The sequence below is a fragment of the Eleginops maclovinus genome, chromosome 15 (assembly GCF_036324505.1).
Source record: "Eleginops maclovinus isolate JMC-PN-2008 ecotype Puerto Natales chromosome 15, JC_Emac_rtc_rv5, whole genome shotgun sequence".
Classification (NCBI taxonomy): domain Eukaryota; kingdom Metazoa; phylum Chordata; class Actinopteri; order Perciformes; family Eleginopidae; genus Eleginops; species Eleginops maclovinus.
Genome location: NC_086363.1, coordinates 177,726 through 200,000, shown reverse-complemented (window position 1 = coordinate 200,000; position 22,275 = coordinate 177,726). Strand labels below are relative to the sequence as shown.

The 22,275-nt window shown below is 36.2% G+C and overlaps 1 protein-coding gene across 1 annotated transcript in view; it reads right to left on the bottom strand.

Moving 5' to 3' along the window:
* kidins220b (kinase D-interacting substrate 220b) overlaps positions 1–21,327 on the bottom strand; it is a 35,044-nt gene extending 13,717 nt beyond the window's left edge. Inside the window, 26 exon segments of the mRNA XM_063902398.1 lie at positions 393–608; positions 1,862–2,040; positions 2,321–2,483; positions 2,554–2,698; positions 2,807–2,895; positions 4,004–4,043; positions 4,045–4,248; positions 4,383–4,523; positions 4,610–4,778; positions 4,780–4,897; positions 4,994–5,145; positions 5,246–5,411; positions 7,335–7,514; positions 7,606–7,770; positions 8,129–8,306; positions 8,419–8,517; positions 8,611–8,709; positions 8,883–8,981; positions 9,182–9,379; positions 9,508–9,606; positions 9,970–10,071; positions 10,153–10,251; positions 10,927–11,025; positions 11,344–11,442; positions 11,658–11,804; positions 21,183–21,327. Of these exon segments, the coding sequence (XP_063758468.1) occupies positions 393–608; positions 1,862–2,040; positions 2,321–2,483; positions 2,554–2,698; positions 2,807–2,895; positions 4,004–4,043; positions 4,045–4,248; positions 4,383–4,523; positions 4,610–4,778; positions 4,780–4,897; positions 4,994–5,145; positions 5,246–5,411; positions 7,335–7,514; positions 7,606–7,770; positions 8,129–8,306; positions 8,419–8,517; positions 8,611–8,709; positions 8,883–8,981; positions 9,182–9,379; positions 9,508–9,606; positions 9,970–10,071; positions 10,153–10,251; positions 10,927–11,025; positions 11,344–11,442; positions 11,658–11,789 (3,430 nt within the window). The 5' untranslated portion in view covers positions 11,790–11,804; positions 21,183–21,327.
* Between the last annotated feature and the right edge of the window lie 948 nt (positions 21,328–22,275).

Sequence of the window (22,275 nt, the reverse complement as noted above, 5' to 3'; positions counted from 1 at the left end):
ATATACTATATACATACATACATACATATATACATATATACATATATACATACATATATATGTATATATGTATAAATTATAATCACAACAGCGTTGAATGAAGCTTTGAATAACTCGGTGCAGCACTTTAAAAACAAATGGTGACGGTGAGAAAGTGACATCACAGGAAGCAGTGACATCACAGGAAGCAGTGACATCACAGGAAGCAGTGACATCACAGGAAGCAGTGACGTCACAGGAAGCAGTGACATCACAGGAAGCAGTGACGTCACAGGAAAGCAGTGACATCACAGGAAGCAGTGACATCACATGTTACCTGCTGCTCCTCCAACAAGGGGAGTCCTCTGGGGGCGGGGCTGTCATTATTAATGGTATTATGCATGTTTGCTCACCCTGTTGTAGAAGGGGTGCTGTGGCCCCCCCATGCCACTGTAGTAGCTGCTGTGGGGCTGCGGGGGCCCGCCCCCCCCAGGCACGCTGAAGGAGGGGGAGCAGGCTGACGACACCTGGCTGTACATGGAGGTGGGACGGGGGGGGAACCTCCTGCAGCGGGGGGGCGGGGTACGGGACCCCCACTATATTCACCTGCTCACGGGCTGCACGGACATCTGGATCAGAGAGGGACATCTGGATCAGAGCCACTCAGTACCGCATGCAGTATTAGAGCGTGTACTATCTTGTGTTAGTGTGTGTGTTAGTGTGTGTGTTAGTATGTGTGTTAGTATGTGTGTTAGTATGTGTGTTAGTGTGTGTGTTAGCGTGTGTGTTAGCGTGTGTGTTAGCATGTGTGTTAGTATGTGTGTTAGTATGTGTGTTAGCGTGTGTGTTAGCGTGTGTGTTAGTATGTGTGTTAGTATGTGTGTTAGTGTATGTGTTAGTGTATGTGTTAGTGTGTGTGTTAGCGTGTGTGTTAGCGTGTGTGTTAGCGTGTGTGTTAGTATGTGTGTTAGTGTGTGTGTTAGCGTGTGTGTTAGTGTGTGTGTTAGTATGTGTGTTAGTATGTGTGTTAGTATGTGTGTTAGTGTGTGTGTTAGCGTGTGTGTTAGCGTGTGTGTTAGTATGTGTGTTAGTATGTGTGTTAGCGTGTGTGTTAGCGTGTGTGTTAGTATGTGTGTTAGTATGTGTGTTAGTGTATGTGTTAGTGTATGTGTTAGTGTATGTGTTAGCGTGTGTGTTAGCGTGTGTGTTAGCAGTGTGTGTTAGTATGTGTGTTAGTGTGTGTGTTAGCGTGTGTGTTAGTGTGTGTGTTAGTATGTGTGTTAGTATGTGTGTTAGTATGTGTGTTAGTGTGTGTGTTAGTGTGTGTGTTAGTGTGTGTGTTAGTATGTGTGTTAGTGTATGTGTTAGTGTGTGTGTTAGTATGTGTGTTAGTATGTGTGTTAGTGTGTGTGTTAGTGTGTGTGTTAGTATGTGTGTTAGTATGTGTGTTAGTATGTGTGTTAGTATGTGTGTTAGTATGTGTGTTAGTGTATGTGTTAGTGTGTGTGTTAGTATGTGTGTTAGCGTGTGTGTTAGTGTGTGTGTTAGTGTGTGTGTTAGCGTGTGTGTTAGTATGTGTGTTAGTGTGTGTGTTAGTGTGTGTGTTAGTGTGTGTGTTAGCGTGTGTGTTAGTATGTGTGTTAGTGTGTGTGTTAGTATGTGTGTTAGTGTGTGTGTTAGTGTGTGTGTTAGTGTGTGTGTTAGTGTGTGTGTTAGCGTGTGTGTTAGTATGTGTGTTAGTATGTGTGTTAGTATGTGTGTTAGTGTGTGTGTTAGTGTGTGTGTTAGTGTGTGTGTTAGTGTGTGTGTTAGTGTGTGTGTTAGTGTGTGTGTTAGTGTGTGTGTTAGTGTGTGTGTTAGTGTGTGTGTTAGTGTGTGTTACCGGCGATAATCTCTCGCAGCTTGGGGTCCAGGTTGACGGTGCATGGCAGGAAGGTTCTGATGTCCCGGGCCGTGAGGACGGGCGTTCGTGACGACAGGAAAACTTCGAAGCTGCGCACGTCTCCATCGATCTCCAGCAGAGGCTCCACATCTTTGGTGGTCGGGATGTTCTTCGACACTCTGACGGAGAGAGGACACACTGACTGGTCACTGACAGGTCCTCTTTAACTGGGACCAGACATGGACAGACTGGGATATGCTGGGACAGAGTGGGACAGACTGTGTCTCGTACATCTGATCTGTAGGTCAGCTCAGTCCAGCAGAGCATCAGGGGGAGCCTCCACTGGACTCCTGATTTACCTCTGGAACAGAGTGACATCACTATGGAACACTCAGTGATCTCCCTGCAGAAGGAGCCTATGTATGCGTCTCTGTGGTAGTGAGTGTGGTGACTTCTGACCTCTCGTAGATGGTCTTGAGCGCCGCCTGCTCGGGCACGGTGTCGCTCTCCTCCAGGTACAGGATGATCCAGGACGTCCTGTAGGGCCACTGCTCCGTCAGGTTGATCCAGGACGCCAGCCTGTCCCAGTTAAAGCTGATCTGATTGGCCCTCAGCAGACGGCCTGCAGCACACACAGGTTAGACATTTCAAACACTGTGTGTGTGTGTGTGTGTGTGTGTGTGTGTGCGTACCTGTGACAGACACGATGTTCAACAGCCTCCTCATGGTCTGAGGACTGATGTCGTTGAACCAGTCCTCCGTCACCATGAGCTTTGTCAGGTCGAAGGACATCTGCCGCGTCACCGAGCGCTGGACCTGTCGCCGCCGGTACGTGTCCTGCAGGGGGGGGAGAGTACTCAGATCTGATACTGCAGTAGAAGTAGAAGTACTCAGATCTTGTACAAACACACACCCACAAATAAATACACACACACACACACTCACCCTGCGGTTGAGCGTCGTCTTGCTGCCAAACTTGGTTAATTCTCCCAAACTGTGCTGAGACAGCTTCCTGTCCAACTCCTCATGCCAACCTACACACACACACACACACACACACACACACACACACACACAGAGTAGTATTAATATTATATTATTTAAAAGATTTTAAAATGTTGTTCTACCACATAAAATACCCCAGTGAAAACACCATCACGCCCAACATTAGCCACCTTTAGCTTAGCGGTGGTGACGTGAAGTCATGTGACCGTGCTGTAGTTCCTGTATAGCCCAACATTAGCCACCTTTAGCTTAGCGGTGGTGACGTGAAGTCATGTGACCGTGCTGTAGTTCCTGTATAGCCCAACATTAGCCACCTTTAGCTTAGCGGTGGTGACGTGAAGTCATGTGACCGTGCTGTAGTTCCTTTATAGCCCAACATTAGCCACCTTTAGCTTAGCGGTGGTGACGTGAAGTCATGTGACCGTGCTGTAGTTCCTTTATAGCCCAACATTAGCCTCCTTTAGCTTAGCGGTGGTGACGTGAAGTCATGTGACCGTGCTGTAGTTCCTGTATAGCCCAACATTAGCCTCCTTTAGCTTAGCGGTGGTGACGTGAAGTCATGTGACCGTGCTGTAGTTCCTGTATAGCCCAACATTAGCCACCTTTAGCTTAGCGGTGGTGACGTGAAGTCATGTGACCGTGCTGTAGTTCCTGTATAGCCCAACATTAGCCACCTTTAGCTTAGCGGTGGTAACGTGAAGTCATGTGACCGTGCTGTAGTTCCTTTATAGCCCAACATTAGCCACCTTTAGCTTAGCGGTGGTGACGTGAAGTCATGTGACCGTGCTGTAGTTCCTTTATAGCCCAACATTAGCCTCCTTTAGCTTAGCGGTGGTGATTTGAAGTCATGTGACCGTGCTGTAGTTCCTTTATAGCCCAACATTAGCCTCCTTTAGCTTAGCGGTGGTGACGTGAAGTCATGTGACCGTGCTGTAGTTCCTTTATAGCCCAACATTAGCCTCCTTTAGCTTAGCGGTGGTGACGTGAAGTCATGTGACCGTGCTGTAGTTCCTTTAAAGCCCAACGTTAGCTCTTTACTTCAGAAATCATAACGAGCTCAATCTGCAGAGATTATTTAAATAAACGTTTGTCTGACTCTAAAATCACATGGCGGAATCCCATTAGGAGGAGCCCTACCGTCGGAGGTGTTGGCGTCCCCGTTGGAGGCGGCGGGTGGCGGCGCTGCACATCCTGCGGGCGCTGGACAGGCCCCGGCTGTTGAGGAAGACAGGCAGGTGCACGATGTTCCTCATGTAGTCGTGGCCATTGATGTTGGAGTCCCGCAGGACGCTGCTCAGGTTCTGGTTGATGGCCTTGATGATGATGTGAGGGTCGCTGGCAAAGATCGAGATGAAGGGCCCTTTGGAGAACAGCACCCGGACCTGAGGGCCACAGAGACCATCAGGAGGAGGAGGAGGAAAAGGAGGAAGAAGAGGAGGAGGAGGAGGAAGAGGAACAGGAAGAGGAGGAGGAGGAAGAAGGGGAAGAGGAAGAGGAAGAGGAGGACAGTTCTCACGGTGTCAAGCATCTGCAGAACCCGGTCCTGTTCGCAGGAGTCCAGTCCGTCAATGACCACTGCGAGTCGGGTCTGGTGCTGTGTGAAGCTGTCCATTGTCTTCGCCATCCGCGCCATCAGCTCCACCTCCGTCTTCAGCACCTGCAGCACCAACACCATCATCATGTTCATCACCTTCATCATTGTAATATTACCTCTGTAAAGGGTGGTTCTGGTTCAGGTCTGACCTTCATGAAGCCCTCGCTCTTCAGCCGGCCCATCCTGCTGGCGGCCCCGTGCAGCCTCTTCCTCTGTGAGTGCAGCAGCGAGTCCAGCAGCTGCCACCAGGTCCTGCAGTTCAGCAGCAGAGCTACGCCCACCAGGCTGCCCAGAGACACCAGCACGGCCTGCAGCGGGCCCCCCCCCCTCCACCCGCAGCACAGCCAGCACCGCCAGCGCCGCCAGCAGGCACAGCAGCACCAGCAGCACCAGCAGGAAGGAGGGCACGCAGCAGGTCCGCTTCCACTTCCTGTTCCCTGAAAACACCACAGAACAAGTGTGAGTGTGAGTGTGAGTGTGAGTGTGAGTGTGAGTGTGAGTGTGTGTGTGTGTGTGTGTGTGTGTATTTTTACCTTGCGACTCTTCGGTCTTGAACACTCTGAAAAGGCGCGTGGCGAGGAACCCGAATTCTCTCTCACAGGCGTCGGACAGCGTAGCGATCATCTCGGCCATCGATGTTTCCCCGCCGACGCTCGACAGCCGGTTATAGTCTGTGAACAGGAACCTGCGGAGACACGCACATGTGACTACCAGAGAAACAAGTGTGTGTGTGTGTGTGTGTGTGTGTGTGTGTGTGTGTGTGTGTGTGTGTATGTGTGTGTTACCTGACGGGCAGGGCTCTGGTGCTCTGCTCTGGCAGTGTGGGGGGGTTCCTGAACATGAGTCTGAGCAGCAGCTGCAGGTATCCGAGCTGCCGGGCCAGTCGTGTGCTGAGCAGCCAAACCCAGGTCCAGCTGTCCCCCTCCCTGCGGCCCCCGAAGTACACCACCACTGAGGGGGGGGGGGCATTTAGGTTTGATAACAGGGTTATTGAGACATTGGAACACAGACAGACCTGCACCAGTCCAGACTGCATCCTACGAGAGGCCCATCTCTGAAGTCACTTTGAGTCTCTCTGAAGTCACTTTGAGTCTCTCTGAAGTCACTTTGAGTCTCTCTGAAGTCACTTTGAGTCTCTGAAGTCACTTTGAGTCTCTCTGAAGTCACTTTGAGTCTCTGAAGTCACTTTGAGTCTCTCTGAAGTCACTTTGAGTCTCTGAAGTCACTTTGAGTCTCTCTGAAGTCACTTTGAGTCTCTGAAGTCACTTTGAGTCTCTCTGAAGTCACTTTGAGTCTCTGAAGTCACTTTGAGTCTCTCTGAAGTCATTTTGAGTCTCTCTGAAGTCATTTTGAGTCTCTCTGAAGTCATTTTGAGTCACTTTGAGTCTCTCTGAAGTCATTTTGAGTCTCTCTGAAGTCATTTTGAGTCACTTTGAGTCTCTCTGAAGTCATTTTGTGTCTCTGAAGTCATTTTGAGTCTCTGAAGTCATTTTGAGTCTCTCTGAAGTCATTTTGAGTCTCTCTGAAGTCACTTTGAGTCTCTCTGAAGTCATTTTGTGTCTCTGAAGTCATTTTGAGTCTCTTTGAAGTCATTTTGAGTCTCTCTGAAGTCATTTTGAGTCTCTCTGAAGTCATTTTGTGTCTCTGAAGTCATTTTGAGTCTCTCTGAAGTCATTTTGAGTCTCTCTGAAGTCACTTTGAGTCTCTCTGAAGTCATTTTGAGTCTCTTTGAAGTCATTTTGAGTCTTTCTGAAGTCATTTTGAGTCTCTGAAGTCACTTTGAGTCTCTCTGAAGTCATTTTGAGTCTTTCTGAAGTCATTTTGAGTCTCTGAAGTCACTTTGAGTCTCTCTGAAGTCATTTTGAGTCTCTTTGAAGTCATTTTGAGTCTCTGAAGTCATTTTGAGTCTCTCTGAAGTCATTTTGAGTCTCTTTGAAGTCATTTTGAGTCTCTCTGAAGTCATTTTGAGTCTCTTTGAAGTCATTTTGAGTCTCTGAAGTCACTTTGAGTCTCTATGAAGTCATTTCGAGTCTCTTTGAAGTCATTTTGAGTCTCTCTGAAGTCACTTTGAGTCTCTCTGAAGTCATTTTGAGTCTCTCTGGAGTCACTTTGAGTCTCTCTGAAGTCATTTTGAGTCTCTCTGAAGTCATTTTGAGTCTCTCTGGAGTCATTTTGAGTCTCTTTGAAGTCATTTTGAGTCTCTCTGAAGTCATTTTGAGTCTCTTTGAAGTCTTTCTGAAGTCATTTTGAGTCTCTTTGAGTCTCTCTGAAGTCATTTTGAGTCTCTCTGAAGTCATTTTGAGTCTCTGAAGTCATTTTGAGTCTCTGAAGTCACTTTGAGTCTCTCTGAAGTCATTTTGAGTCTCTTTGAAGTCATTTTGAGTCTCTCTGAAGTCATTTGAGTCTCTCTGAAGTCATTTTGAGTCTCTTTGAAGTCATTTTGAGTCTCTCTGAAGTCACTTTGAGTCTCTCTGAAGTCATTTTGAGTCTCTCTGAAGTCATTTTGAGTCTCTTTGAAGTCATTTTGAGTCTCTCTGAAGTCATTTTGAGTCTCTTTGAAGTCACTTTGAGTCTCTCTGAAGTCATTTTGAGTCTCTCTGAAGTCATTTTGAGTCTCTTTGAAGTCATTTTGAGTCTCTCTGAAGTCATTTTGAGTCTCTCTGAAGTCATTTTGAGTCTCTCTGAAGTCATTTTGAGTCTCTCTGAAGTCTTTCTGAGTCTCTCTGAAGTCATTTTGAGTCTCTCTGAAGTCATTTTGAGTCTCTCTGAAGTCATTTTGAGTCTCTGTGAAGTCTTTTTGAATCTCTGTGAAGTCTTTTTGAATCTCTTTTCTCAGCTGATAGATGTAAAGCAGGAAGTGTAAGAGTAAGTTACCGAAGAAGAGGTAGAGCAGGGCGAGCAGGCTGAGCGACACGGCGAGGGCCAGCTTGGGGTCGACGGTGAAGCCGAGCACGAGGGCCACAGAGGTGCAGAGCATCAGAGACAGAAAGACCACGAGCCAGGAGAACGAGAAGAGGGGCTCGATCTGCTGCCCGGCAAACGTCTTCATCTCATCTGAGGAAAAGGAGGAGGGGGTGTTAGTATCTACATGTTATAGGTTCAGAGACCCACTGGGACTCTGTGGGTGTGGGTGTGTGTGTCTCACCCTCCAGCTTCTTGAGCAGGAAGGACTTGCCGCTGCCCCACTGAGCGTAGAGCCCCACACAGATGGGGGGCTGCATAGTGGGCTCACTGAGGATGTCTGCCAGAGCCGAGCTGTACAGGTCGTATCCCAGCATGTCTCCGTCCGTCTCTGTTGGGGAGAGGTGACCTGTGGGGGGTATAATAAATAACCAGCATTTCACTTATAACATTCTCTGCAACATATACTTCATTGTTTTTCATCTCTGAAGTCACTTTGAGTCTTTCTGAAGTCGTTTTGAGTCTCTGAAGTCACTTTGAGTCTCTGAAGTCACTTTGAGTCTCTCTCAAGTCACTTTGAGTCTCTCTGAAGTCACTTTGAGTCTTTCTGAAGTCGTTTTGAGTCTCTCTCAAGTCACTTTGAGTCTCTCTCAAGTCACTTTGAGACTCTCTCAAGTCACTTTGAGTCTCTCTGATTAAAACATAACAAAGTAGGTCACACTTTATTCCTGTTTCTGTCCTTGTGGGTGTCGGGCTGCGGAACGTACGCGCTCCGAAGATCTGCGTGAGGATGCTCTTCTGGTGGCTGCAGTCGATGTTGTACGGCGTCTCCCCGCCCTTGTTGGGCCGGTACAGCAGGCGACCATCTTTTGGGTTCCTGAGGAGGAGCTCGGCCAGGCGGCGGCTCCGCCCTCTGATGGCGATGTGGAGGGGCGTGTCTCCTCGCTGGCAAACAGGAAGAAAGAGAAGATAAGACCTTTATTGAGACTTCTGATATCAATCACTCCAACAAAGACCCGAAGGCTTCACCATGTCCTTGAGTCTTTAAGATTCTCACCTTGTCCACAGCTGACACTTTGGCTCCTTTATCGAGCAGCAGCTCCACGATGTCGATGTTCCTCATCTTAGTGGCTTTAATCAGAGGGGTCTCCCCGTCCTGTGGAGACAGCAAACAGGAAGTCACTACCTCCGCCTCTGAGCATGTGTGTGTGTGTGTGTGTGTGTGTGTGTGTGTGTGTGTGTATCTCACCTTGGTGCAGGTCTCTGTATCGGGGTTACACTGCAGGATGTCTCTCACCATGGTGGAGTTTCCTTTCTCCACAGCCCAGTACAGAGCCGTCTTATTCTCCTAGAAACATCAGAAAACATAATTATCATTATTAATATAATATTAATAATGATAATTATTATTATTATATTAATAATATTATATTAATATAATATTAATATTAATTAATATAATATTAATAATATAATAATATAATAATAATATATTAATTAATAATATTTATATTTCCTCACCTGTCCTCTGATGTCGATGTCGGCGTATTTATGTAGCAGAGCTCTGACGATCTCCACATGGCCCCCCCGCACTGCTCCAATCAGCACCGTGTCCCCACTCTGTTTCACACACACACACACACACACACACACACACACACACACACACACACACACACACACACACACACACACTAAATAAGCTACTCAACCTTAAAATTGCACTTAAGTACAGAGAGTAAATTTACTAAGTTACTTTACACTCCTGCAAAAGTGTGTGTGTCTGTGTCTGTGTGTGTGTGTGTGTGTGTGTGTCTCACCCGGTCGGGGATGTTGACGTACGTCCCGGCGTCCAGCAGGTCCTGCACGATCTCGGTGAAGCCCTCCTTGGCGGCGATCATCAGCGCCGTGTTCCCGTCTTTGTCCGTCATGTTGACGTTTGGGTTCCTCTTCAGGAGCTCCTTCACCACCTCTGTGTACCCCCCCCTCACCGCCACGATCAGGGCCGTCATTGAGTTCTGAGGAGCACACGCACACACACACACACACACACACACAGTATTTAAGATGATGGAGCTACAGATTATAATAAGAAATAAAGCGCTCTGTGAACTGCTTATCATATTCTCATTAAAGGAGTGATTACCGCCCCCTCCTGGTCCACGTCGGCTCCATTCTCCAGCAGGTGCATCACGCAGTCAAAGTGCCCCTTCCTGGAGGCCCAGATCAGAGGGGTGGTGCCGTACTGAAACACACAGACAGTATCCGGATCAGAACTCCTTCTTGGTCCCAGCAGAGCAGAGGCCACAGGTGAGACCCGGGGAGAGCGCTCTTCAGAGCAGGAGTTAACACAGGGTGACATAAAGATCCCTGCAGCCGAACGCATGGACCAACCAGGTTTTTTTTGGCCGGGCAGTGTGCATATAACTCTTTATTTGATCCGTCAGATCGAACTGATTGATCGTGTGGACGACATCTACAGAAACACGTCATGGGACGATGAGTTCACAGGTTACGGCGTTCAGATCCAACAGGTGAGATTGTGTGTGTGTGTGTGTGTGTGTGTGTGTGTGTGTGTGTGTGTGTGTGTGTGTCAGTGATTCCTCACCTTGTCTGAACAGTTGACTTTAGCTCCGGCCTCCAACAGGACTTTGACAATGTCGGCGTGTCCTCTGCCCGCGGCCCAGATGATCGGATACACACTGTACTGCTGTGAGACGGAGGGGGGGGGCAGTGTTTGAGTAAATGTGCTTTTTTACCGTCCAACGCCGTCAGAGTATCTCAGTGTTACCTGTCCTGTTGTGTTGGGGTTGGCTCCATTCTCCAGAAGCAGCTCGGTGACGTTCACTTGTCCTTTGTAAGCCGCCCACATCAGAGCAGTCCATCCTCCCTGACACACACACACACACACACACACACACACACACACACACACACACACACACACACACACTTATGAAAGACTAAAAAAGATGTTTTTCCATCTTAAAATGTCGACTTTTCGAAAGTCTTTTTCTGAAACTCCCCCTCTGTCTCCCTTCTGTGAGTGGGAGTTATTCTAACCTGAGCTTCAGCCTACAGTTCGGCTCATATGTTCTGGTTCTTCTCGCAGCTCCTCACAGCAGAGCCTCTCCCCGAAAGGACTCTGAGTTATTCAACATTCTTACTTTTCCTGAAAGACTCCTCACAAAAACTGACCTTTGAAAAATCTAAAATTATTTAAAATTCTGACTTTTTTTTGTTTAAATTTTGACTTTGAAAAATGTCCCACTATCCTCTCATTATTCTAACTCTCATGTGGCCCTCATCATCTTCTTTTAAAAATCCAAATCTTTCTACCTTTGGATTTTCTTTCAAACTTCAGATTTTTATTCCAAATTTTGACTTTTTGGACTTTCCGACTATTTCTTTTCCTGAAATATCTGACTTGTTTTCAAATGTCTGAAATGTTTTCTACACCATAGGTCTCTACAGAGTGATTCAACATGTCCTCAGATCAGATCAGACTGTCTCATGTGAAGTCATTGACTACATGTCCCATGATCCTTGGCGGTGTGTTGCCCACCATGTCTCTGTGCTCGATGTAGGCGCTGTTTTCCAGCAGCTCCTTCACCACCTCCAGGTGCCCCTCCTTAGCTGCCGAGATCAGAGCTGACCAGCAGTCCTAACACACACACACACACACACACACACACACACACACACACACACACACACACACACACACACACACACACACACAGTTACCACAGAAACAAGCCTGTCTCCTAGCAACAGCAGCATCCCAGGTGAGGAACGTACATGAATTATGTTAATTATTCACAAGAGCAGACACAAAGCATGCTGATCAGAGAGTCCACATCCAGGGGAGGAGTCCTCCTGTCAGCATTTTCAAACACATGTCAGCAACGCATTGGGGGGACCTCATAATGACATCGGTTAGTTCCCTCAGAGTGAGTCAGTGTGCGTTTGATTCTCTCACCACGTCGTCCAGGTTGACATTGGCTCCTCTCCTGACGAGCTCCTGCACGATCTCCAGACTGCCCTGCTCCGCCGCCAGCATCAGAGGAGTCTGCCCGTTCTGCAGGGAGACAGCAACACACCTGAGACATTACGGACACCTGGAGCAGCAGCTAACCCAGACTTCAGAGCCGGAGCGGTCTAAGCCGCCTCCATCAATGCGCTGCAGGTTCACAACCCATGCAGATATACATGCTTCTGTGTATAAGAAGGAGGTGAAGGCGGAACAGAGAAACAGAGCAATAATAGAAAGAGGTGTGATGCCGCTGAACGTACGTCGCTGCGGCCGTCCACCTCCTTGAAGCGGTCCAGGTGGGACTTGAGGGCGGAGAGGTTCTCCTCCTCCACGTAGCTGAACAGGTTCTGGATGGCCAGCGTGGTCATCTTGATGGAGGTGGTGGTGTCCATGTCTGCGGCCTCAGTCTTTCTGCACACAGGGTGGATTAATTTTATCAGGTCTTTACTTTATTCCACATATAAATATTCAAATGGCTGAACACATGCTGCCCACTTTCCAAAATGCATCCCACCATCTGTGTATCTATATCTATCTGCCGCAGGGCTGCCCTTACAGTACAAACATATCCAACCTGAGAATGACAAGCAAGGACTATAACCAACATATAATGTCCCCTACATCTGCAAAATGGACCCAAAATTGATCTAATTGAGTCCACAGAGAGAACAGATGTCGACACTTTCGGGTTAAAACTGACATTTCTGATCCTGAAATGTCAGAAATGGATTCAGCGTCCTCAATAACCCCCAGAACCACTCCATAACTCTCCAGATCAGGCAATCGTTTTTCTTAGCTATTGTCTGAATATGCTAATTACCACAGCTAATGCTAACTGTGTAAACGTCCCAGCATCTGCAGGTTAGCCTCCAGCAGTGTCTCTGAGCTGGAGACCCCCTCTACATTTCTATCATACACCTTGGGGCCTCCACATGTCTGGTTCTCAGCAGGACTCTGTGGGCTGCAGTCCTCCTGGGTGTTTCTTGAGGACAGTGCTATCTGGCAGCTGGATATCCCCCCTACACCTCAGTGAGGGCAGAAACGCTATAAATGTAGAGTATTTATAGAGTAAATAAATATAGAGTATTTATAGAGTAAATAAATATAGAGTATTTATAGAGTAAATAAATGTAGAGTATTTATAGAGTAAATAAATATAGAGTAAATATAGAGTATTTATAGAGTAATTATAGAGTAATTAAATGTAAAGTATTTATAGAGTAATTAAATGTAAAGTATTTATAGAGTAATTAAATGTAGAGTATTTATAGAGTAAATAAATATAGAGTATTTATAGAGTAAATAAATATAGAGTAAATATAGAGTATTTATAGAGTAATTATAGAGTAATTAAATGTAGAGTATTTATAGAGTAAATAAATGTAGAGTATTTATAGAGTATTTATATATAGAGTATTTATAGAGTAAATAAATGTAGAGTATTTATAGAGTAAATAAATATAGAGTATTTATAGAGTAAATAAATGTAGAGTATTTATAGAGTAAATAAATGTAGAGTATTTATAGAGTATTTATATATAGAGTATTTATAGAGTAAATAAATGTAGAGTATTTATAGAGTAAATAAATGTAGAGTATTTATAGAGTAAATAAATGTAGAGTATTTATATATAGAGTATTTATAGAGTATTTATATAGTAAATAAATATAGAGTAAATAAATGTAGAGTATTTATAGAGTAAATAAATATAGAGTATTTATAGAGTAAATAAATGTAGAGTATTTATAGAGTAAATAAATGTAGAGTATTTATAGAGTAATAAATGTAGAGTATTTATAGAGTATTTATTATGTAGAGTATTTATAGAGTAAATAAATGTAGAGTATTTATAGAGTAAATAAATATAGAGTATTTATAGAGTAAATAAATATAGAGTATTTATAGAGTAAATAAATATAGAGTAAATAAATGTAGAGTATTTATAGAGTATTTATATGTAGAGTATTTATAGAGTAAATAAATATAGAGTATTTATATGTAGAGTATTTATAGAGTAAATAAATGTAGAGTATTTATAGAGTAAATAAATGTAGAGTATTTATAGAGTAAATAAATATAGAGTAAATAAATGTAGAGTATTTATAGAGTAAATAAATGTAGAGTATTTATAGAGTATTTATATATAGAGTATTTATAGAGTAAATAAATGTAGAGTATTTATAGAGTAATTATAGAGTAAATAAATATAGAGTAATTAGAGTATTTATAGAGTAAATAAATGTAGAGTATTTATAGAGTAATTATAGAGTAAATAAATATAGAGTAATTAGAGTATTTATAGAGTAAATAAATGTAGAGTATTTATAGAGTATTTATAGAGTAAATAAATATAGAGTAATTATAGAGTATTTATAGAGTAAATAAATGTAGAGTATTTATAGAGTAAATAAATATAGAGTAATTATAGAGTATTTATATATAGAGTATTTATAGAGTAAATAAATGTAGAGTATTTATATGTAGAGTATTTATAGAGTAAATAAATATAGAGTATTTATAGAGTAAATAAATGTAGAGTATTTATAGAGTATTTATATATAGAGTATTTATAGAGTAAATAATGTAGAGTATTTATAGAGTAAATAAATGTAGAGTATTTATAGAGTAAATAAATATAGAGTATTTATAGAGTAAATAAATGTAGAGTATTTATAGAGTAAATAAATGTAGAGTATTTATAGAGTAAATAAATATAGAGTATTTATAGAGTAAATAAATGTAGAGTATTTATAGAGTAAATAAATGTAGAGTATTTATAGAGTATTTATAGAGTAAATAAATATAGAGTAATTATAGAGTATTTATATATAGAGTATTTATAGAGTAAATAAATGTAGAGTATTTATAGAGTAAATAAATGTAGAGTATTTATATGTAGAGTATTTATAGAGTAAATAAATATAGAGTATTTATAGAGTAAATAAATGTAGAGTATTTATAGAGTATTTATATATAGAGTATTTATAGAGTAAATAAATGTAGAGTATTATAGAGTAAATAAATGTAGAGTATTTATAGAGTATTTTAGAGTAAATAAATGTAGAGTATTTATAGAGTAAATAAATATAGAGTATTTATAGAGTAAATAAATATAGAGTAATTTTAGAGTAAATAAATGTAGAGTATTTATAGAGTAAATAAATATAGAGTATTTATAGAGTAAATAAATATAGAGTAATTTTAGAGTAAATAAATGTAGAGTATTTATAGAGTAATTAAATGTAGAGTATTTATAGAGTAAATAAATGTAGAGTATTTATAGAGTAAATAAATTATAGAGTATTTATAGAGGAAATAAATGTAGAGTATTTTAAGAGTAAATAAATGTAGAGTATTTCTAGAGTAAATAAATGTAAGTATTATAGAGTAATTAAATGTAGAGTAGTTTATAGTAAATAAATGTAGAGTATTTATAGAGTAAATAAATGTAGAGTTTTAGAGAGTAAATAAATGTAGAGTATTTATAGAGTAAATAAATATAGAGTATTTAGAGAGTAAATAAATGTAGAGTATTTATAGAGTAAATAAATATAGAGTAAATAAATGTAGAGTATTTATAGAGTAAATAAATGTAGAGTATTTATAGAGTAAATAAATGTAGAGTATTTATAGAGTAAATAAATGTAAGTATTTATAGAGTAGAATAAATTTAGAGTATTTATAGAGTAAATAAATGTAGAGTATTTATAGAGTAAATAAATATAGAGTAAATAAATGTAGAGTATTTATAGAGTAAATAAATGTAGAGTATTTATAGAGTAAATAAATGTAGAGTATTTATAGAGTAAATAAATGTAGAGTATTTATAGAGTAAATAAATGTAGAGTATTTATAGAGTAAATAAATATAGAGTAAATAAATGTAGAGTATTTATAGAGTAAATAAATGTAGAGTATTTATAGAGTAGAATAATGTAGAGTAATTATAGAGTAAATAAATGTAGAGTTTTATAGAGTAATAAATGTAGAGTATTTATAGAGTAAATAAATGTAGAGTATTTATAGAGTAAATAAATGTAGAGTATTTATAGAGTAAATAAATGTAGAGTATTTATAGAGTAAATAAATATAGAGTATTTATAGAGTAAATAAATGTAGGTATTTATAGAGTAAATAAATATAGAGTAAATAAATGTAGAGTATTTATAGAGTAATAAATATAGAGTATTTATAGAGTAAATAAATGTAGAGTATTTATAGAGTAAATAAATATAGAGTATTTATAGAGTAAATAAATATAGAGTATTTATAGAGTAAATAAATGTAGAGTATTTATAGAGTAAATAAATATAGAGTAAATAAATGTAGAGTATTTATAGAGTAAATAAATATAGAGTATTTATAGAGTAAATAAATGTAGAGTATTTATAGAGTAAATAAATATAGAGTAAATAAATGTAGAGTATTTATAGAGTAAATAAATATAGAGTATTTATAGAGTAAATAAATGTAGAGTATTTATAGAGTAAATAAATATAGAGTATTTATAGAGTAAATAAATATAGAGTATTTATAGAGTAAATAAATGTAGAGTATTTATAGAGTAAATAAATATAGAGTATTTATAGAGTAAATAAATATAGAGTATTTATAGAGTAAATAAATGTAGAGTATTTATAGAGTAAATAAATATAGAGTAAATAAATGTAGAGTATTTATAGAGTAAATAAATATAGAGTATTTATAGAGTAAATAAATGTAGAGTATTTATAGAGTAAATAAATGTAGAGTATTTATAGAGTAAATAAATATAGAGTATTTATAGAGTAAATAAATATAGAGTATTTATAGAGTAAATAAATGTAGAGTATTTATAGAGTAAATAAATATAGAGTAAATAAATGTAGAGTATTTATAGAGTAAATAAATATAGAGTATTTATAGAGTAAATAAATGTAGAGTATTTATAGAGTAAATAAATGTAGAGTATTTATAGAGTATTTTAGAGTAAATAAATGTAGAGTATTTATAGAGTAAATAAATATAGAGTATTTATAGAGTAAATAAATATAGAGTAATTTTAGAGTAAATAAATGTAGAGTATTTATAGAGTTAATAAATGTAGAGTATTTTAGAGTAAATAAATGTAGAGTATTTATAGAGTAAATAAATGTAGAGTATTTATAGAGTAATTAAATGTAGAGTATTTATAGAGTAAATAAATGTAGAGTATTTATAGAGTAAATAAATATAGAGTATTTATAGAGTAAATAAATGTAGAGTATTTATAGAGTAAATAAATGTAGAGTATTTATAGAGTAAATAAATATAGAGTATTTATAGAGTAAATAAATGTAGAGTATTTATAGAGTAAATAAATGTAGAGTATTTATAGAGTAAATAATGTAGAGTATTTATAGAGTAATAAATATAGAGTATTTATAGAGTAAATAAATGTAGAGTATTTATAGAGTATTTTAGAGTAAATAATATAGAGTAAATAAATGTAGAGTATTTATAGAGTAAATAAATATAGAGTATTTATAGAGTAAATAAATGTAGAGTATTTATAGAGTATTTTAGAGTAAATAATGTAGAGTATTTATAGAGTAAATAAATGTAGAGTATTTATAGAGTATTTTAGAGTAAATAAATGTAGAGTATTTATAGAGTAAATAAATATAGAGTATTTATAGAGTAAATAAATATAGAGTAATTTTAGAGTAAATAAATGTAGAGTATTTATAGAGTAAATAAATGTAGAGTATTTATAGAGTAATTAAATGTAGAGTATTTATAGAGTAAATAAATGTAGAGTATTTATAGAGTAAATAATGTAGAGTATTTATAGAGTAAATAAATGTAGAGTATTATAGAGTAAATAAATGTAGAGTATTTATAGAGTAAATAAATATAGAGTATTTATAGAGTAAATAAATGTAGAGTATTTATAGAGTAAATAAATGTAGAGTATTTATAGAGTATTTATATATAGAGTATTTATAGAGTAAATAAATGTAGAGTATTTATATATAGAGTATTTATAGAGTAAATAAATGTAGAGTATTTATAGAGTAAATAAATGTAGAGTATTATAGAGTATTTATATATAGAGTATTTATAGAGTAAATAAATGTAGAGTATTTATAGAGTATTTATAGAGTAAATAAATATAGAGTAATTATAGAGTATTTATATATAGAGTATTTATAGAGTAAATAAATGTAGAGTATTTATATGTAGAGTATTTATAGAGTAAATAAATATAGAGTATTTATAGAGTAAATAAATGTAGAGTATTTATAGAGTATTTATATATAGAGTATTTATAGAGTAATAAATGTAGAGTATTTATAGAGTAAATAAATGTAGAGTATTTATAGAGTAAATAAATATAGAGTATTTATAGAGTAAATAAATGTAGAGTAAATAAATGTAGAGTATTTATAGAGTAAATAAATGTAGAGTATTTATAGAGTAAATAAATATAGAGTAAATAAATGTAGAGTATTTATAGAGTAAATAAATGTAGAGTATTTATAGAGTAAATAAATATAGAGTATTTATAGAGTAAATAAATGTAGAGTATTTATAGAGTATTTTAGAGTAAATAAATGTAGAGTATTTATAGAGTAAATAAATATAGAGTATTTATAGAGTAAATAAATATAGAGTAATTTTAGAGTAAATAAATGTAGAGTATTTATAGAGTAAATAAATATAGAGTATTTATAGAGTAAATAAATATAGAGTATTTATAGAGTAAATAAATATAGAGTAATTTTAGAGTAAATAAATGTAGAGTAATTATAGAGTAAATAAATATAGAGTATTTATATATAGAGTATTTATAGAGTAAATAAATATAGAGTATTTATAGAGTAAATAAATATAGAGTAATTTTAGAGTAAATAAATGTAGAGTATTTATAGAGTAAATAAATATAGAGTATTTATAGAGTAAATAAATATAGAGTATTTATATATAGAGTATTTATAGAGTAAATAAATGTAGAGTATTTATAGAGTAAATAAATGTAGAGTATTTATAGAGTAAATAAATATAGAGTAATTTTAGAGTAAATAAATGTAGAGTATTTATAGAGTAAATAAATATAGAGTATTTATAGAGTTAATAAATATAGAGTATTTTAGAGTAAATAAAATATAGAGTATTTATATATAGAGTATTTATAGAGTAAATAAATATAGAGTATTTATAGAGTAAATAAATATAGAGTAATTTTAGAGTAAATAAATGTAGAGTATTTATAGAGTAAATAAATATAGAGTATTTATAGAGTAAATAAATATAGAGTATTTATATATAGAGTATTTATAGAGTAAATAAATGTAGAGTATTTATAGAGTAAATAATGTAGAGTATTTATAGAGTAAATAAATATAGAGTATTTTAGAGTAAATAAATGTTGAGTATTCTAGAGTAAATAAATATAGAGTAATTTTAGAGTAAATAAATGTAGAGTATTTATAGAGTAAATAAATATAGATTATTTTAGAGTTAATAAATATAGAGTATTTTAGAGTAAATAAATATAGAGTATTTATATAGAGTATTATAGAGTAAATAAATATAGAGTGTTTATAGAGTAAATAATATAGAGTAATTTTAGAGTAAATAAATGTAGAGTATTTATAGAGTAAATAATTATAGAGTATTTATCAATAGAGTATTTATAGAGTAATTAATGTAGAGTATTTATAGAGTAAATAAATATAGAGTATTTTAGAGTAAATAAATGTAGAGTATTTATAGAGTAAATAAATATAGAGTATTTATAGAGTAAATAAATGTAGAGTATTTATAGAGTAAATAAATATAGAGTAATTTTAGAGTAAATAAATGTAGAGTATTTATAGAGTAAATAAATATAGAGTATTTATAGAGTAAATAAATATAGAGTATTTATATATAGAGTATTTATAGAGTAAATAAATGTAGAGTATTTATAGAGTAAATAAATGTAGAGTATTTATAGAGTAAATAAATATAGAGTATTTATAGAGTAAATAAATGTAGAGTAAATAAATGTAGAGTATTTATAGAGTAAATAAATGTAGAGTATTTATAGAGTAAATAAATATAGAGTAAATAAATGTAGAGTATTTATAGAGTAAATAAATATAGAGTATTTATAGAGTAAATAAATGTAGAGTATTTATAGAGTAAATAAATGTAGAGTATTTATAGAGTATTTTAGAGTAAATAAATGTAGAGTATTTATAGAGTAAATAAATATAGAGTATTTATAGAGTAAATAAATATAGAGTAATTTTAGAGTAAATAAATGTAGAGTATTTATAGAGTTAATAAATATAGAGTATTTTAGAGTAAATAAATGTAGAGTATTTATAGAGTAAATAAATGTAGAGTATTTATAGAGTAATTAAATGTAGAGTATTTATAGAGTAAATAAATGTAGAGTATTTATAGAGTAAATAAATATAGAGTATTTATAGAGTAAATAAATGTAGAGTATTTATAGAGTATTTTAGAGTAAATAAATGTAGAGTATTTATAGAGTAAATAAATGTAGAGTATTTATAGAGTAAATAAATATAGAGTATTTATAGAGTAAATAAATATAGAGTATTTTAGAGTAAATAAATGTAGAGTATTTATAGAGTAAATAAATATAGAGTATTTTAGAGTAAATAAATGTAGAGTATTTATAGAGTAAATAAATGTAGACTATTTATAGAGTAATTAAATGTAGAGTATTTATAGAGTAAATAAATGTAGAGTATTTATAGAGTAAATAAATATAGAGTATTTATAGAGTAAATAAATATAGAGTATTTATAGAGTAAATAAATGTAGAGTATTTATAGAGTAAATAAATGTAGAGTATTTATAGAGTAAATAAATGTAGAGTATTTATAGAGTAAATAAATATAGAGTATTTTAGAGTAAATAAATATAGAGTATTTATAGAGTAAATACATGTAGAGTATTTATAGAGTAAATAAATGTAGAGTATTTATAGAGTAAATAAATATAGAGTATTTTAGAGTAAATAAATATAGAGTATTTTAGAGTAAATAAATATAGAGTAATTATAGAGTAAATAAATATAGAGTATTTATAGAGTAAATACATATAGAGTATTTATAGAGTAATTAAATGTAGAGTAATTATAGAGTATCTATAGAGTAATTAAAGAGTAATTATAAAGAGTGAGTAAACATAAAGTGTAATGGGGTGTATTTATGTGTGTATCATGGGTGTATATCATCGTAATGTGGGTGTCATGTAGAAAATAGTGATCAATTAATGTTTTAATATGAATGAACGTGATGCTCATTAAGGATCAACATGGTTCAATATGAGCTACATGGATCTCCTATCATTAGCATGGCACCGCCCTGATGTCATGAGCCTACCGAACATGTGAACGCTGTCAGACAGACGTTTGAACACACACTGCTCCGTATGCTCTTTAATGTGGGCCGATAGTCTAAATATATGGATATATATTTAAAGTGTTTATTATCGCACTATTTGCTGGTGTCTTTGTTTGCACCAGTAACACCAAGGCGAATCCCTGGCATGAATAAACGTGCTTGGTGATAAACTGGTTCTGGTTCTGGTGTCAGTGAATGTGGTTCACCGCAGTAACCTGAATAACCTTCATGCAGTCAGACCGGGTTCAGTCGGACTGACACCGAGCAGAATAAACCCAGAACGAACCCAGAATAAAGAAACGTTTAATAAATGAAACAGATGTTCCCGATCGACCTGTCAATCAAACGCTATCGATGACAGGATGCTGGCGGGGAAAGAGACGGTGAAAACGGGTTTACCTTCAGTGGAGAATCAGACCCGGTTCAGGGTGGTCCCGGTTGGTGTGAAGCCGGGTTTCGGTGCCAGTTTTCGGGCGGTTTGTCAACGTTTCCTCGGCCTGTGTTCTGGATGATCACTCTACATCCCGGACAACAGCAGCAGCCATCTTTGATCCGAACAACAACCACCAAGCCAAGCGCGCCAAACCGACATCTGCGCTTCCGCTGGCTGCTGCCAAAATAAAAGCACGCCTATTGAGTTAGCTAATGCTACTGAACGATCTGCTGTGCTTTATTGTGAAGGACGGAAGCTGTATAAGAAGAAAACGAACTCATAAAGAATACTTTCTTTTTCCATTAAATGTGAAGTTAATTCATCGCTCAAATGCGACACAATCTGATCATTCTGTTATTATTTGCTTTATCAACCCTTTTGATTTCGCTTTAGTATTTCATTCCTTGTTAAGCTGAATTAGGCAAAATGATTCCATTAAAATGTCAACCATTGCATGTCATATTTAATTAAAATGTTAATGCACATTCCTGTGCTTTCCAGAAACCTGCAGCACATGTTTTCTGTGTATTTATATTTGTGTTCCTTATATATATATATATGTATATTTGTATTCCTTATGTATATATATGTATATTTGTATTCCTTATGTATATATATATATATATATATATATGTATATTTGTATATTTGTATTCCTTATATATATATATATATATATGTATATATGTATATATGTATATATGTATATTTGTATATTTGTATTCTGAAGCGAGTCCTCTTATCATGAGAGGAATAAATGTGACTCATTAACAGCGTTATGGTTCAGGGTTCATCAGGGTTAGAGTGCACAGGTAAATAGGACAGCAACTACACAGGAGGATTAATACAAAGGCTAATCATGTGTAATGTTTTTATAGGTGTATTAATGACTCACACAATGTCGAGAGTCCAAAAAATCCAAGGTTTAATCACAGCATTTACAGGAAATCTAACCAGTATGTTGTCCATATCAAACCCACAGAGCGGAGGCTGGTTCACTGGAGAATTTCCGGGGATAATCTCAAACAAATGCCGCAGCCTCGATATTCACCAGCAATG